At 38.4% G+C, this 19,006-nt stretch overlaps 1 protein-coding gene across 6 annotated transcripts in view; it reads left to right on the top strand.

Annotated features, from left to right (window-relative positions):
• Positions 1–19,006, top strand: part of LOC106868836 (multiple C2 and transmembrane domain-containing protein 1) — a 296,877-nt gene that overhangs the window by 139,968 nt on the left and 137,903 nt on the right. For all 6 annotated transcript variants that reach the window (XM_089351244.1, XM_089351240.1, XM_089351243.1 and 3 more), the window contains exon 2: positions 80–540. In XM_089351244.1, the coding sequence (XP_089207370.1) occupies positions 80–540 (461 nt within the window). The remainder of the gene's footprint in view (positions 1–79; positions 541–19,006) is intronic.

The raw sequence follows: 19,006 nt of genomic DNA, 5'->3' as shown, positions 1-19,006 counted from the left end.
GTCTCTGTATATTTGATAAACGATGTGTTTAATTATTAATTAAATCATATACTCTGATGGTGTGTTTTATTGTTTGCAGGACCAAAAAAAAAGAAAGAAAAGGGGAGAAAAGCTAAAAGTTCTGGAGATCTAAGCAAAGATGAAACACTTTCACCAACTGCATCTCCGCCAACTGTTAGTCGCCGGAAAAAGCTGTGGGATAGTTTTCGAAAATCCACTGAAAGGATACGTGGGAAGAGTCGAGAACGCAAAGGCATCAAAAGTGAAGTTGAAAACCTCTGTGGAAGTCAACCGAATATTTTTACCACATCAAACCTGAATAGGAATTCTCCGGACTATGATGTTCTTTTTGCACCTGTTGAGTTGCAGCACAGAATCATGCAATTAAACGGAGAACATAGTCATAGTGACCCGTCACTAACTCCTCAAATAGCAGACCTACAACAGGATACTTTGCTTCAACAGATACAGTCTGATAGTCAAGATATTGACATAGACAGTGAAATATCTGTGGTTGAAAATACCATCCCTTCCATACAGGTAAGAAACTTTTATTAGAAACCTTTGTCAGAAGCATGTGCTATGATTATTTTATTTTTGTGTTTGGCTTGTGGGATTCTTGATGTGAAATCATGTGTTGAAACAGATTTTGTTGTAAACTGGGACGGTCACTGTGTCAATAATAAACACATGTGCTAGTTCTCTTTTACTCTTTTACTTGTTTCAGTCATTTGACTGTGGCCATGCTGGAGCACCACCTTTAGTCGAGCAAATCGACCCCAGGACTTATTCTTTTGATGCCTAGTACTTATTCTATCGGTCTTTCTTGCCGAACCACTAAATTACGGGGACATAAACACACCAGTATCAGTTGTCAAGCGATGTTGGGGGGGGGGGGGACAAACACAGACACACAAACATATACACACATATACATATATATATATATATATATATATATATATATATATACATATATATACACATATATATGACGGGCTTCTTTCAGTTTCCGTCTACCAAATCCACTCACAAGGGTTTGGTCAAGGTGCCATGCAGTGGGAATGAACCCAGAACCATGTGGTTGGTAAGCAAGCTACTTACCACACAGCCACTCCTGTGCCTATAACTTCTTCTATTTAACTTCCTTTATTATTATTAGTCGACTAAGCAGTGGAATCGTTAGCTTGCCAGATAGAATGCTTAGTGGCATTTCATCTGTCTTCATGTTTTGAGTTCAAATTTTGCCAAGGTTGACTTTACCTTTCATCCTTTTTACCCTCTCTCCTGAAAATGCCATCCTTTTGCCAAAATTTGAAACCATTATTATTAGCCAACTAAGGTGGCTGAATTGTTAGCCTACCGGACAAAATGCTTAGCAACATTTCATGTATCTTCATGTTCTGAGTTCAAATTCCACCAAGGTTGACTTTGCCTTTTGTCCTCTGAGGGTTGATAAAATGAGTATGAGATGAGTACTGGGGTTAATGTAATTGAATATCCTCTTCACCTAAAATTTTATAAATCAATTAGTTACCCATTCAACTAATTAACTCAGTGATTGCTTGATTAATTATTCAGTCAATCAGTCGACCAATCAGCTAAGCTTATCAGACCAGGTGATAAGATGGCATGTTACTGATGAGATTGCGAAAGGCAATGAAAGGACTTTGATGAACTTAGATGATTGATTGATTGACTGAATGATTAATCAAACAGTCGATTAATTAAATAGTTGAATGGTTAACTAGTTGACTAATGATAATAGTTTCAAATTTTGGCACAAGGCCAGCAATTTCAGGAGAGGGTGTAAGTCACTTACACCAGCTGATACCTATTTTATCGACCCCCAAAAGGATGAAAGGCAAAGTTGACCTCAGTGGAATTTGAACACAGAATGGAAAGATGGATGAAATGCCGCTAAGCATTTTGCCTGGCATGCTAAAAGTTCTTCATTCTTTTAACATGGGTTGTTTTATTTAATTTTAGAGCAATATTAGAGATTTTATCAAATTTCTGTAAATGCTCAGTAATTGTGTGAAATTTTACAGAGCAGTATTTATCCTGATACTTATTCAGTTAAAGGTCTTTAAGAATCCTTTCATGTGAATTTATTTTCATTACAGTGGAGGCGCAATGGCCCAGTGGTTAGGGCAGTGGACTCGCGGTCATAGGATCACAGTTTCGATTCCCAGACCGGGTGTTGTGAGTGTTTATTGAGCGAAAACACCTAAAAGCTCCACGAGGCTCTGGCAAGGGATGGTGGCGAACCCTGCTGTACTCTTCCACCACAACTTTCTCTCACTCTTATTTCCTGTTTCTGTTGTGCCTGTAATTCAAAGGGTCAGCCTTGTCACGCTGTGTCACACTGAATATCCCCAAGAACTACATTAAGGGTACACGTGTCTGTGGAGTGCTCAGCCACTTGCACGTTAATTTCACAAATCTTTGTAAGCAAAAGGCTCATTCATATGGTGCCATTTATTTCTAGTTTTCCATAGAAACATGTCCAAACTGTTTGTTATTTGATAGACAAGAAGATCATTACTTCACTTAGGAAGAAGTAGGGTTTGATACAGGAAGGGGTATCTGGCCATAGAAAACTCTGCCTCAGTGTTCTCTCATCTGACCCATACAAACATAGAAATATAGACATTTAAATGCTGATGGTGATGATGACAAAGATGGTGAGGAAAAGGAGGAGGACTGACAAAATGTGAATCTAGAAAAATGTCATAAAACTCTTTCATGAATTAGTAATGTATAGACACCCCTTTAACTATATAATTTCCATTTTTTTGTTCCCAACATATTTTGAGAAAATGAGAATACTATACTAAATTGAATTAGTTAACTGCAAACTGGAACTAGAATATGCAGGTAGTTTAAATGCTTGTGAATTCAATTTATGTTGCTAAGTAATTTCTTAAAAAAGATTGGTGAATGAAGCCTATTTTCACAACACATTTTGTTATTAACCAATGCTAAGAGTTTATTACTAAACCGCAGCAGCAAACTTGGATTTAAAAAAAAAACACAAACAAACCAAAAATTTATAATATGCTTTCTTCCTAATACTGTAGTAGAATTAGGACTTCTTAAGCCAATTTTCAAGGATTTGCATTGCGTAAATGTTTGAATGAGATAACTTAAATTATAATCATATGGAATGTCTCTAAGACATTTTGTAACTCACAGGAAAAGAATTTAGAAGAATATCTTATTATAAGAGAAGGTTTTACTCTCAGGTTTGATTTTGATAGGATGCCTTAAACAATGGGCTGAGTGAAGTCTGCTTGAGGAAATATTAGTAGAGATTTTTGGCAGACGGGGGTGGGGGAGAGAACTCCTACCTAGTAGATTTCCAGGTAGTGGATAGGAGCAGAGTCATTTTAAGAATTGCCTTGGCACCTCAATGGTCAAGGGGTTTCAATTCTAATCTGTGTATGTTGTGGTTTGTTCTCTAAATAAATACTATAGGGTGGAGGCGCAATGGCCCAGTGGTTAGGGCAGCGGACTCGCGGTCGTAGGATCGCGGTTTCAATTCCCAGACCGGTTGTTGTGAGTGTTTATTGAGCGAAAACACCTAATGCTCCACGAGGCTCCGGCAGGGGGTGGTGGCGAACCCTGCTGTACTCTTTCACCACAACTTTCTCTCACTCTTTCTTCCTGTTTCTGTTGTAACTGTTATTTCAAAGGACTAGCCTTGTCACACTCTGTGTCATGCTGAATCTCCCCTGAGAACTACGATAAGAGTACACATGTCTGTGGAGTGCTCAGCCACTTGCACGTTAATTTCACGAGCAGGCTGTTCCATTGATCGGATCAACTGGAAACCTCGTCGTCGTAACCGACGGAGTGCCAACAAATACTATAGGGCCTATATTGCTGTTAAGACAGCTCTCAACAGAAGAACAGCATTTGGTTATAGGGGTTAACATTGAATATGGAAATAATTCATAGGCTGTGAATTATTTGGTAAGGTGTAACACCCAATAGCTAACCAGCCTAGTGTTGCAGATGAAGCTAGAGGAAGCAGCATGGCAGTTGTGCAGTTTTGCCATAAGAGTCATCCACTGACCAAGAGAGACATTCATATAATGCTGGGCAAAGAAACCTTTTTGAGGTTAACCATTTTGTTACCATATTTCTGTTGAATTCACTGCCCGTGTTCCAATTAATTTTGAAAATAACGAAGAATATAGTGAAATAACTTCATCATTATAAATCTGGTATTTTTCCTTTTATTTTTTTACTTTTACTTGTTTCACTCATTTGACTGTGGCCATGCTGGAGCACTGCCTTGAAGGGTTTTGATCAATCAAATTGACTCCAGGGCTTATTTTTTAAGTGTAGTACTTATTCTGTCAGTCTCTTTTGCTGAGCCACTAAGTTATGGGTACATGAATACTCCTATACCAGTTGTCAAGTGATGATGGGAGGACACACACACACACACACACACACACACACACAACGAGCTTCTTTCAGTTTCTGTCTACCAGATTCACTCACAAGGCTTTGGTTTGCCCAAGGCTACAATAGAAGACACTTGCCCAAGGTGTCATGCAGTGGGACTGAACCAAGAACCATGTGGTTGGGAAGCAAGCTTCTTATCACACAAGCATGCCTGCACCTATTTGGAGTGTAAATAAGCATGAAATTTTAATGGCAGGTTTGTACCATCTGTGATACAAACTGGAACCAGAGGAAGTCTCAGGTAGGTTGGTATCAAAAGAATTAATGGCCAGGACCACTAAATTCCCAAAAGCTATTACTGCTGCTAATGTCTAATTGACCCAGCTATCATGAATGCTATTAGCCAACAAAATATTTGAAAATCTAAGCAAGCTCAATTTGATAATGAGGAAGTAATCCACTTTTCTCTTGAATATGTTATATCAGCCAAGTGTAAATAAATCTGTTTATTACCATATTTCTGTTGAAATGCACTACTTTTGTTTACATTATTTACATTCGACAGATATTTGTCCTCGTCTTGTTTGTTGTTAACACCTTTCAGCTGTTATACCCTTCAGCATTCTTCAGGTGTCTTGGGGAAATTTCGAACCTGAGTTCTCATTTCTAAGGTATTCTTCGATGTTGTTGTTATTATTATTATTATTATTATTATTATTATTATTATTGTTCAGGTCATTGCTTGGAATTGAATTCGGAATCTTGGGGTTAGTAGCCCGCGCTCTTAACCACTATGCCATATGCCCGCGGGCATTTAATCAACCTGATCTAGAACACGCATGCACGTATGTATGCACACACACACACACATGCACACACACACACATGCACACACACACACATGCACACACACACACGCACACTCTAAATCAGGGTTCAATAACATGTAAATAATGTAAATAATGTACATAATTCCTCATCTCTTAAATATAGAACTGTATTAGGCACTACTTTCGTTTTAATTAGATAGAATATTTTAGTTCCCATCATATTAGGGCTTGTTAAGTTTGAGTGCCATACTGATGGTTTGAAATAAGCATGAAATATATCTCAAAACTCTCCTTTTTTGCCTCAAATTTTGCTTTCTTTTTCCTTAGTGAATCTGAGTCCAGCTGAAACTCAGTTTCATTGGTTCCATTCTTACTTGGACTACTTTGTATTCCAGATATAAGTCGAATTCCTTTATTAATCTTGCTTTTTCTACATTCTGCACTGTTTTCCCAGGAGTCGTTGGGGAAGTAGCCAGATAGCTAGGGGTCTAGAGAGAGAGAGAGAGCTGTCTTTTTCATTTTCTGTCAACCAAATTCACTAACAAGGCTTTGGCTGGCCTGATGCTATAATGAAATATACTTGTCCAGTTCTGTCTCAAGGCATGGACACACTGGGAAGTTACCCAGAGAGCCCACAGATTTCTAGACCCCATTCTGATCTATATGTGCTGTGGCTTGCCCTCAGTAAAGAAATACTGTTGGGCCCAATGCATTGAATTGCCATTGGCTTATGAGCCCTTCACTTGTCTGAACTATCTGAAGAGGAGCTAAACCTGAAACCATGTGGTTAAGATGCAAGCTTTTTAGCCACACAGCATAATACACTTTTTTTTTCTGTTTATTCTGAAAGGCAAAATATATGCTAAGTTGATTTGATAGTGAGAAACTGTTCTATGATTAAATAACAGCTGCTTAAATTATCTTTGACATTCATGTTGAATTGTTACAGCATTGTAAAGGTTTTATTTAGAAAGATAGTACACTCTCTCAGCATTATAGAAATCTCTATTTAGAAAAATCATTACAGCTAAAAGAAGGAACAGCTGCAGTTAAGTTTAATACTAAGACGTTCAACCATGGTTTAGAAATGCTGAAGCCAAGAGCTTAGTTATTATATAAATGCCTTACCACCACTGCTACCACCACCATCACCACTTCCACCATCACCACCACCACTTTTTCAATGATATAAATTAAAATAGATTTGTAAAATAAGAAACCAAGTAATATGGTCAAGTGATTCTGAATTGAAGTTATGTGTGGCTGTTTGAAAAGAAAATTCCACCCTTGAAAATTTCATCCCTGAATTATTCCACTCATAGAAAATTCCTCCTTGAATTAGGTTATTTTAAATTAACTTCATTACATTATTTTCTTTCTTTCTTTCTTTCTTTCTTTTCATAAGTGATTAATATCAAGCGATTAATATAAAATGTGGAGGTAATAAAAAAACATGAAAAAGCAAAACAAAACAAAAAAAAAATTAAAAGCTTTAAATAGAAATAAAACTATTTTCATTATTTATACATTTAATAAGGAAATGCAACAGCTGGCTGATTCATTACCACACTTGATAAAATGCATAGCAGTTTTTCATCTGTCTTTATTTTCTGAGTTCAAATTCCACTGAGGTCAACTTTGTCTTTCATCCTTTTGAGGTCAATGAAATAAGCACTAGTTGAGCACTGGGGTTCATGTAATCAACTTACTCCTTTCCCCCAAATTGCTGGCCTTGTGCCACAATTCGAAATTGTTATTTATCTATTTAAGATCCAGCAAGCCAAGTGAGACCATAACCGTGGCCTATGCCAGTACTGTATAACCAGCCCATTTAAGAGTACCCTTCAATCATTGGACAATAAACTACGCTTGTGAAGACTTGTTGAGGCAAGTGAAATTATTGTCATGGCCAATGACAGTACCGACTGATTGGCACCTGTGCCAGTGGAATGTTAAAAGCACCATTCGAGCGTGATTGTTGCCAGCGTCGCCTAACTGGCTCCTGTGCCGGTGGTACGTAAGAAACACCATTTGAGCGTGGTCGTTGCTAGTGCTGCTGGACTGGCTCCTGTGCAGGTGGCATGTAAAAAGCACCATTTGAGCGTGGCTGATGCCAGTACCACATGACTGGCCCTCGTGTCGGTAGCACATAAAAGCACCCACTACAGTCTCGGAGTGGTTGGCACTAGGAAGGGCATTCAGCTGTAGAAACTTTGCCAGATCAGACTGGGGCCTGGTGCAGCCTTCTGGCTCACCAGCCCTCGGTCAAACCGCCCAACCCATGCCAGCATGGAAAGCGGACGTTAAACGATGACAACGATGATGATGATAATGGAAAGGTGGTAGCTGACAGAATCATTAGCATGCTGGATAAAATGCTTAATGACATCTCTTCCAGCTCTCTGTTTGTTTTGAGCTCAAATTTTGTCAAGGTCGACTTTGCTTTTCATTGGTTTGGAATCAATAAAATAAGTACCAGCTGAACACTGGAATCAATGCAACAAACAAACTAGCCCCCACCCCCCGCCAAATTTCAGGCCTTGTGCTTATAGTAGAAAGAATTATTTATTAAGGCCGGCAGATTCATTAGAGCATTAGTAAAAATGCTTTGTGGTATTCTTCCTAACTGTTTACATTCCGAGTTCAGTTCCTACCAAGATCAACTTTACTTTTCATCTCCCTGGGGTCAATAAAATAAAGTACTAGTCATACACTGGGGTCAATGATATTGATTATCCCCTCCCCTCAAAATTACTCCTTGTACTTAAATTATAAACCATTACTATTAATTTTTTAAATGAAGACAAATATTTTCATAGTTTGAATTCCTGATGTAGTATGAAGTTTATTTTTTTTCCTCTCATTAATACAATGTTATGAACATTCTGACTTCAAATTCCACCAAGGTTGAGTTTGCCTTTCATCTTTTCAGGGCAAATAAAATAAGTACTGGTTGAATATTAATTAATTTCAATGTCATCAACTAACACCTTCCTTCCAAATTTCAGGCCTTATGTCAATAGTAGATATGGTTATTATTATTTGATATGAGGGCATAATCTTTGTACTCCAAATTCCTGATTCAGTGTGATGCTTAAATATTTTCCCCTCATTAATACAATGTTATGAATGTTTTGAGTTCAAATCCTACTAAAGTCACCTTTGCCTTTCATCCTTTCAATGATGCCAAAATAAAGTACCAGTCAAGTACAGAGGTCAATAGTTAGGTATCACTGCATTGAACCTCTTGTATCCAATACACTTTAACTTTACCCTTTCTATACTGCCAGTCATCACTCACTCTTACCTTGGCCACTTCTTTTGTCATCTGTCACCTACTCTTACCTTTGTCCACCTCTGCTATCGTCCATCACTCTCTCCTGATTTCAACCCAATGACCCTCTCTCTCTCTCTCTCTCTCTCTCTCCTTTCATTCACTCATTTTGGCTTTTCTACTGTCATTGCTCTCTCTCTCTCTCTCCTCTTTTCCCTTCCTTGGTCATATTATCTGGGTAAAAGTGCATGACTTAGGGTAGTTTTTACAATAATCAAGTATGCAAGTTACCCATTTCTATGCTGCTGCCATGGCAAAAGGTCTCCCTCCATACAACCTCTAGAGCAAGGGTTCTCAACCAGGGTCCATATAAGATTTTGCAAGGTCCATGGATGCAATATAGTAAATTGGGAGTCCGTGGTAATTTTTCAGAGACCATAAATAAATTGTGCCTCAGACCAGTTAAGTTTATGTGCAATAAACTGGATATGCAGCCACAATACACAAAGTATTTAAACAATTTTTTATACAAGTCCTAATAATATTTAATTATAAAAAATACAATTGGAATATTTAAACATTGAATGGCTATGGGGGTTCACCCAAGTGAAAGAGGGATCAAAGGGGTCCATAGGTAAAAAAATAGTTGAGGATCCCTACTCTAGAGGAATTGGGAAGTGAGCAAAGGAAAAGTAGGGTTGTGAAGTCCCTTTGCGCTTGTCTCACTGAGGACACAACAACCTCATTAATATTGGTATCATTAGAAGGTGCTTCAAGTACACTCTGTAAAGTGGTTGGTGTTATGAAGGGCATCAAGCCATAGAAACCCAGTCAATATAACACATATAAACACCAGTCAGTGAGAACAGTGGTTCCTACAAAGAATTTATTTGGACTTTGACAACCTGAGAGCATGAAAAATGGACTTACGATGATGATGATAGTGGTGGTGGTAGTGATGACAATTATGATGATTGTGTTTGTGTGTGTGTGTGTGTGTGTGTGTGTGTGTGTGTGCACGTGTACATACATGTGCATGTGTCTCCAATACTTTAACAAATCTACTGTACAGTATCAAAGCATTTAGCTATTGTACTTTCTGTTGAGTTCTTTAATCTTCTATCTCTTCCATATAAAATGCTAGATTGAATACATCACTATCACTTTGTAACTTGAAACAAAACTTTTCTAAATGTATTTTCTGTCAGAATAGTCATCTCTAATTACCATTACGAGCACTGAGGGAGATGATCTTTCACATGGTCTTTAGAAATTGTATTCCTTCCTGATATTGTGCTAGCTAATTCACCTGCTTATGTTGTCAGTTGCATAAATTTTGGTTTTTCTCAACTTTTGCTTTCTCTGCAATGCATCTGAATTGAATATTTGTTTTGTTTTAGATTTGTACCTTTTTAATCTTTGTACATGTGCATCATGTATGGTGAAAATAAAATTTTCACTTTTATGGTCCATTTGATAGTCTCGTGTGTGTGTGTGTGTGTGTGTGTGTGTATGTGTGCAAAGTAATAGAATGGCAGAAATTATAGACCATTGGTTTTCAACTGGGGGTCTATATGGCCCTTGAGGATTCACATAAAATTTTGTTGCTAGAATTTATCTGCAATAAATTCTAAATACTTCTACAATACACAAAATATTTTAACACTTTTTATTTTTATACAATTCCTAATGATATTTAATTATAAAAATGCAATAAGATTTTTTAAATATTGAATGTCTTGGGGGGGTCCATCTCAAAATAGGAATCAAAGGGATCCACCAGTTAAAAAGGGTTGAGAAAGACTGTTATAGAGCAATGGCAGAGAAATTGCATTAAGTTACATTGCTTTTTTTATTCTGATCAAAAATCATTTAGCACCTTGCTAAAATTAATAAATTAAGTAGTACTAATTTTTACCAAAGCAGACCACCAGCAGTTTCCTTGGACTCTGTTATTTTGACTGTTATATACCAATGTTGATTTGAATCTCTCCTGTAATTTTATGGCTGTATCTTAGTGTAAAGAAATCTATGCTTAGTAATTTAATGCCATAAAACCTTATCTCTTATTTTAATCAATAGTTTTGTGTTGGCTTGTGTTATCTTTTATTTGTTTCATTCAGACTGTTGCCAAGCTGGAGTACCACCTTGAAAAATTTTAGTTGAATAAATCAACCCCAGTGCTTACATTGTTATTCTCTTTTGTCGAACTGTTAAGATATGGGGTCAAACACACCAACACTGGTTGTCAAGAAGTGGTACAAGACAAATTGGCATTCCATCAGACATGATTATGAGGGTTCTAGTTGATATGGTCAACAAAACAGCCAGCTTGTGAAATTAATGTGCAAGCAACTGAGCACTCTACAGACACATGTACCCTTAATGTAATTCTCATGGAGATTCAGTGTGACACAGGATTTGACAAGTTTGGTTCTTTGAAATACAGGTACTACTCATTTTTGCCAGCTGAGTGGACTGGAACAATGTGCTACTGGAAATTGAAATCACGATCTTTAGCTGAATGCTCTAACACCCAAGTCACGAACTTTCACTAGGGAGACAAACAATGACACACACATGCATGCACACAGAGAGAGAGAGGGGGGGGGGCATCTTTTGGTTTCCACCCACCAAACCCATTCACAAGGCTTTGATTGGTCTAAGGTTGTTGTAGAGGACACTTACCGGGAATCATGTGGTTGGGAAACAAACTTGTTATCACACAGCCACATGTTTTAATTTCTGTGAAATATCTTTAGCTTTTCCAATCTTCATTCTTCCATTTGTCTTGTATTGCTGTCTCAAATTATGCAGTTTTTGAGATAACTGAATTTGTTCGAAAGTTCCACAATTTTCTTCTCAATAATAAGCTTACATTAAAAAAAAAATCTCTTTTAAATGCATATCTGCCTTTTACCATTTTACCTGTTTCGGCCATTGGATTGTGGTCATGCTGGAGCACACCTTGAAAGGTTTTTAGTCAAACAAATCAACCGCAGTTCTTTTTTTTTAAGTCTGGAATTTATTCTATTAATCTTTTTCACTGAACCACCAAGTTACTTGGACGTAAACAAACTAAGACCAGTTACTAAGTGTTAGGGGGTGGGGTATAAACACAAACACCCCCCCCCCCATACGATGAGCTTCTACACAATTTCCACCTACCAAATTCACTCTCAAGGTATTGGTTAGCCTGGGGATATATCAGAAAACGCCTATGGAGCCACACACAGGGACAGAACTCGAAACCACGTGGTCACAAAATGCCTGCTCCTATTTATCTTTCTTTAAAAAATTAATTGTTATTCCCATGAATTATCATTTCTTATTTTGTCAAGAATTCTACGTTGGTTTTCTTGTCGTGACGTTTGTTTGCATTTTTAGTGTTGCTTCCTTCTGTGATAGTAGTGTCTGGTAAAATCTGGACTTCTCTGAAAATTGCTTCGTTGTGCAGTGTTTACCCCCAAGTGATCAGTGTTTTGGTTTAACTGATAATGGGCTCTAAATGTAATTAGTCTGGTCCTAGTGTAAATATTGTTTCTAATCTAGAAAGGCCAGCAATTTCATAGGGGAAGGGGTTGTCGATTAAATCACCCCTGTTATTTGATTGGTACTTTATTTTATCGACCCTGGAGGGTTGAAAAGCAAAGCTGACCTCGACAGGATTTGAATTCAGTAAGTAAAAAGCGAGAACAAATACAGCAAAACACTTTGCCTGGCGAGCTTGCGATACTACCAATTTGATTACTCTTATGTTCAATATTAAGAATAAAGTATGTGTATGGCGGGGTTGGGGGTGAACTTTTCACCGCTGAACAGCTGAGAACCCAACTTTGAAAGTTTGTCTTCAGGGTTAACTGGATATTACAAAAAGACACACAAACTGGAAAATTAACTAATATAAATGTAAGCTTTATATATATATATATATATATATGGAAAAAAAAAACAGGTTTGAGACGCATTCCTTGCAGAAGGAGACAACTCGATGTATTTAGCACGAGTTACTACCCTTGGTGACTGTAAACCAGAAGATTAAAAAAAAAAATTTCTCTACAAGATTTAAGAATAAATTCAGACAAATTCCCAAAAGCGAAAGGATTGAAAAGTCAATAATATTTTAAACAAGGAGTAATATTTTAATCATCAATATAGTGTTTGATTATAGTAATGATATATAATAATCATTGATATTGTAAAATATTGTCAAGGGATATATATATACTTGGCAACATTATAAGAACTATGAATGATAAATTGATTCAGGTCACCCTCGGAAATGTCACCAGTATTTCTTTTCTTTCATGTTATTCGTGCTCTTTTCCTTCCAAATTAAAACATATTTATAATTACTATATTATCGATTTACTTTTACATGTGACGCAAAGGAACGTTTGCATGTTCCATGCCTTCACCTGGTAACATTTATCAGCAATATAGAAATATCTAAACGCCCACAAATATCGCATAACATATGTATGACAATGCCTGTCTGGGACCTCTGCATTTACACTGGACCATTAAAAAAGGACAAAACATAACTTGGTTTGTTACACGCTCTCTAAATCCAATATTTGGTTATTTCCTAGACGTACTCTATAATATAAAAATGTTACAGTAATGTTTCTCTTTCGTCTGCTTCCGCTCCTCAGCAAGTCGCCTTTTTCATCCCCTCACCTCTTTCTCTTGCCTATCTCCTTCGTCATCCTTTCTGTTACTTTGCAATGCGTATAATTGACTCAAGTCTCCTCACACTGTCTGCCATGGATTAAGTTACGAAGGAACCGCGTGAAAAGTAAAATAAATAAATAAATAAATAAATAAATAAAGAATTATTTGAAATAAGATTTCATCAAAGCCACTTCAATAGTTATAGATTTTTCACGTCTAATTAAGACACAAAAGTGAAACGTTTAAAAGAAAATAGTTTATACAAAACATTTTTGAAATGTATTAATTTTCAGACGCTAGCGGGCATTTTTTTTTTTTTTACTTTATATACAAGTAGTCAAAAATAAATGTGTCGCCTTTCTTTAAAATATTTTACTGACTTGTGAAACAATGCCTTTTTGCTTTATTTATTTAATTAGTGTGAGATCTTGGGGGCGGGGGGAATTCCGAAGAAGTACCAAAAATCGGTAAGAGGATTCATTGAGAATAAATACGTAGACACACACGCAACCACACATACACTGTGTGTGTCTGCGTGTGTGAGTTCGCGCGCGCGTAAGTGAATGAATGAATGAATATAAGTGCCCATCCTTGTGACTGAGAGTCCGGTACCTCGCTCACAACTACAACTCTTCACCACACACCAGTCTCGTGCTGCAGCTGTACACTCCAGAGCCCTCCTTGCCTACTTCCTTTAAGTCATTGTTCCATTTTCATCTTTCCCGTAGACGTGGACGCAGAGGTTCTAAGACCTGATAACACTGCCAAAATATTGCAGTTTTTGGGATCTTTCTCACACTAAATAAAACATAAATAAAGTGGCGCCCGCCAAATCAGAAAGATCCAGTAGCGCTCGCTTGTAGTACATAATCTCGAACGCTCTTAGTTACTCGGTATCAGCTATCCTTAGGGTCTATGTTTCACATCCATATCGACTAGATCAGGGTTTTTAAAAGTCTCAGCTTCATGTTTTGTTGAGGACACCGTCTCTTCTCATTGTATTGCGTGAGCTCAAGGCTGATATTCCAGCACCAAGTCTTGCTCTGATTTTCTTTTTGCAGTCTACTGTTTGATCAATAATGAAGCCCAAGTACTTAAACTTATAAAATCTGTGCTTGCTTGAATTTTGCTATCGTACAGTAAGCCATTGTGGTTCCCTGGCGACTCCTATGATTTTGGTCTCTATAATTGCATGCACGTCGAAATAGAATGAACAGAACAAATCATAAATGAAAGAATACCAGAAAGTAACATCGGTGATATTTCAATATTTGAAACATTACTGAAATTGTTTTATTATTCTTTCAAGTGTGTGTGTGTGTGTGTGAGCACGCGCGCTTTAAATAAGTAGTTTTCAACGAAAGTTACTGTTTGTGGTCGCTCTTATCGTTAATTTAATTAATGAAGTAATAATATCCTCTTATGTGAAGGTGCATGGCACAATGGTTAGAGCATCAGGCTTCCAGTCATGAAGTAATGAGTTCGATTCCCGGACCGGGCTATGTGTTGAGTTCTTGAACAAGACACTTTATTTCATGTTGTTCCAGTTCACTCAGCTATAGAAATGAGTTGTGACGTCACTGGTTCCAAATTGTATCGGCCTTTTCCTTTAAGCAAAGTGGAGGGGGAGGCCGGTATGCGTAGGTGACTGCTATCTTCCATAAACAACCTTGCCCGGACTTGTATCCCGAGAGTAACTTTCTAGATGCAATCCCATAGTCATTCATGACCAAAGGGGGTCTTTACTTTTTACTCTTAATATTTTTATAGTTTGTCGTTTTGAAAAATCTATTTCTTTAGCTATGTATTTTTTTTATAATTGTATGTATAGTTTACATTACTGTACATTTTGTGGAGGCGCAATGGCCCAGTGGACTCGCGGTCATAGGATCGCGATTTCGATTCCCAGACCGGGCGTTGTGGGGAGCGAAAACACTTAAAGCTCCACGAGGCTCCGGCAGGGGATGGTGGCGAACCCTGCTGTACTCTTTCACCACAACTTTCTCTCACTTCTTGTTTCTGTTGTGCCTGTAATTCAAAGGTTCAGCCTTGTCACACTGTGTCACGCTGAATATCCCTGAAAACTACGTTAAGGGTACACGTTAATTTCACGAGCAGGCTGTTCCGTTGATCGGATCAACTGGAACCCTCGACGTCGTAAGCGACCGAGTGCCAACAACAACACTGTACATTTTAAACATAGGGGTTTTGTTCAAGGAATTTTGGCTTGTGTGGGGAATAGTAGCTTGAGAATTTGTTCAAAGGCGTTGCAGTCGTTATTCAGATTATGTCGCCTGTGACGCATCGTCTGCAAACAACATTTCCTGATGAGTACTTTACGTTCTTAGGGTTTCGCTGTCATCTAGAACAAACTGAGCTGCTTCCTGTCCAGTCTAATGTGAAGGTAAACACTATTAAATAACGTTCCAAAGGTGTGCATTAGTACGAGGGTGAAAAGAATGCCGAACAGTGTAAGGAGAAGCATACGACCATATTTCACAAGGCTCCCAAAGAAGTCTTCTTGCCTCTATCTCTTGCATTGATGTTGTCTTACTCTGGCTTTGGGCGATGGCTTTCTTGAGCTCCTCTCACAAAGGCACACACACACACACGACGGACTTCTTCAAGTTTCCGTTTACCAAATCCACTCAGAAGGCTTTGGTTGACCTTAGGCTATATAGTAGAAGACACTTGTCGAAGGCGACATGGAGTAGGACTGAACCCGGAACTGTTGTTCGGAAGTAAGCTTCTTACCACACATCCTCGCTGCGCCATGTGTGTGTGACACACACATATATATATATATAATCCTTTAGGATTTTCCTTTTAGCGTTAACCATACCTTCGTCTCTGTCTGACCCTAAGGCCGTATTCTGATTCTTCATTTCCTCTTTGTCCCTCGTCCGTCCACTAACGGGCTCGTCTTGTATCAAATTCATGTTCATATGTCCATTTCTCTATTGCATATTTATCCATTTCTTATTTGTTCGTTCTCGTTCTGTTACGTTTTGGTCCCATTTCCCAGCTGCTTCTTGTTGTTGCTGGCGCCACCAGAAGAGAACAATATTAATGTAAGGCGCGAAATTGCGTTTGACCCTCTGGCTGATAAGTGATGAGGAGTTGATGACCTGTGACTGTTTTCCGTTTGTTTGCGCATTTATTATGTTTTTTAATGTGTGTGTGTGTGTGCGCGCGCGCGTCTGTGTATGTGTAACTGCTCACTCCTTTCATCCTCTCTGGATTCTTGCTTATACCTGTCAGCTGGACATCCTCTTCAATCGGATGCGCTACTTCTCGTTGAAACAACTCATTGGATGCTTTTCCCACTCCCTTTGTCTCTCTCTCTCTCACTTTTTCTTTCTCTCTCTGTCTCTCACACACACACATCACAGTTTTAGAAATGTAAATATAGTAATAATAACAATAATACCCGGATGCAGTACCAGGATGCCCGGATGCAGTACCAGGATGCCCGGATGCAGTACCAGAATGCCCGGATGCAGTACCAGGCAGTGGCTCTCATGGCTTCTGATCTTAATTGATTGGAAGTGTTAATAAGTACATTGTTTTGTCTTGGTATAAAAAGATGGGCTACAGCAAATTTTCTGCTCAATACCACAGATTTGCTTGTCAGTTGTTTGACCTTTACCAGTTGAGCATGTCCCTTGGTGGCTGACGATATGTGCATCTCTGATCATGAGCAGAAGTAGTGGGGGAGCATCATAGCCATGTGTTGAGAGGAATTCTTTGGTGTTTGAATAATTCACCTTTGGAAACATGGGTGTTTTGCTCAACATCCTTAAAGAAACCTTATTCAGGGACCTTTTGAGCGGAATGGGCTACTTGACCTGAAGAAAATTCTAACTGGGCTCCACCTGCGAGGTCATGCGCTGTTTATCTTGATATGAGATCACCATGTCGCGCACATATAGTTGTGATGCATGTGCCTGGTGTACTTTTATCAGACGGGTAGTCATGATGGGTATAATGGGCTTCGTATATTTTACCCCAGTGTCACTTTGATGGCATGCACTGCTCTCTCACTCAATGATAATAATAATAATAATAATAATAATAATAATAATAATAATAATAATAATAATGATAATAATAATAATAATAAGGACGAACGGTGTTGTACCTGAAGGATGCATCAAAAGGAGATGCTGTTGTCAGTTACAGACCAACTTCCTGCCTCCCATTAATGTGGAAGTTACTGTCAGGAGAAATTTATTTTTTTCCTTTTATTTAATCTAGTTTCAGTTCACGAGCTGTGGCCATGCTGGGGCACCGCCATTTGGTGTTGCTACATAATTTTACTTCACGAATGCTTTTTTATGGATTGACATTTGGTGCATGAGAGAGTGTGATGCAGCTGCCCTCATCTGCACCTCCTGCCGCGAAGTTGGTTCATCTGGGACACTTGACAGGAAGAGGTCCAGCTTTATTTTGAAGACACCTACATCTACCCCATGCAGGTCTCTCGGGTCCTTCGGGAGGATATTGAAGAGGTGTGGACCTTTGAAGCCCAAACAGGAAATGAACAAAAAAAAAAAAGCATGGAAAGAAAAGGAAATGTACGGTCTATTTGCAAGAGATGTGAACGCCAAGACAGATAAAGAGGACCGGTGTCTATGGATGAGGAGGAGTGCCCTGAAGATAGAGACAGAAGCACTCATATGCGCAGCGTTAAGGACCAGCTATATGAAGTGCAGAATAAACAACACTACTGATAGTGACAAATGCAGAATGTGTGGTGAGAATGTGGCAAGAATGATCCACTGAGAGCTCTGTGCTAATCAGAGTCTACAAAGAGCAAAGACGTGGTATGAGCTAACTCCAGAGGGTGTCACCGAAAATGAGAATTGCAAAATCCTGTGGGATGCAATGATTCCGTGCGATCACCCGACCAGACATCGGAAATCGAACTTAGTTGTGGTGAAAGAAAAAAAAAAGAAAGAATATATATGATTATCGACATAACATGCCTCGGTAACAACAAGATTAATGTGAAAGAAGAAAAAATAAACAACTATGACGATTTGAAGTGGGAAATAAGAAGGTTTTGGTCAATGAGGAGAGTAGACGTGATGCCAATAGTAATTGGTGCACTTGGAAGTACCAGTATTCAACTACCGGCATGGCTGAGAAAGATTAGTGCAAGTGTGAAGGTAGAACAACTGCAAAAATCAGCATTGCTCGGAACTACAATAATTCTTTGCAGGGTTCTTGAAGCATGACCAGTACACAAGTGTCACCTTAGTCTGCTGGCTGTTGACAGCCGACACTTTCCATCATACTCAGCAAAATAAGCTGTGAGTTTTCATATAATAATAATAACAATAATAATGATGATGATGACGACGATGATGATTTTGGGCGGATTTTCCCATTCAAACGGATCTTTATGGGATTTTCCTATCCAAACGAATAAAACACTAGAAAATAATAATAGACAAGGAAAAGCGAAGTTGCTTACTAATTGATCCATCATGTCCGTTTGATTCCAGGATTGAGTGCGGCGCAATAGGTGCAGTGAGTGTAATGTGTGACCTTTTCGACTCGTGTGTGCTATCGGCCATTTATGACTGTACGGATAACCAGAGTGCAAATCCGTGTCAGATCGCTATCACCGGTCTGACCTTAGTGCTTTACTATTTAAGTACTTGATTCTCTTGAATCCTGGAAATTTTTTTGTATGTATGTATGTATGTATGTATGTATGTATCTTCGTAGTCATAAAGCAAGACCGATGATTGACTACCAGGCCGATGGTGATGATGCTACACACCATACTAATCATGTCTGT

This window comes from Octopus bimaculoides, chromosome 4 (assembly GCF_046866305.1).
Source record: "Octopus bimaculoides isolate indiv1 chromosome 4, ASM4686630v1, whole genome shotgun sequence".
NCBI classification, from domain to species: domain Eukaryota; kingdom Metazoa; phylum Mollusca; class Cephalopoda; order Octopoda; family Octopodidae; genus Octopus; species Octopus bimaculoides.
Note: the sequence above shows the minus strand (reverse complement) of the source record. Positions and strands in the feature narration are given on the sequence as shown.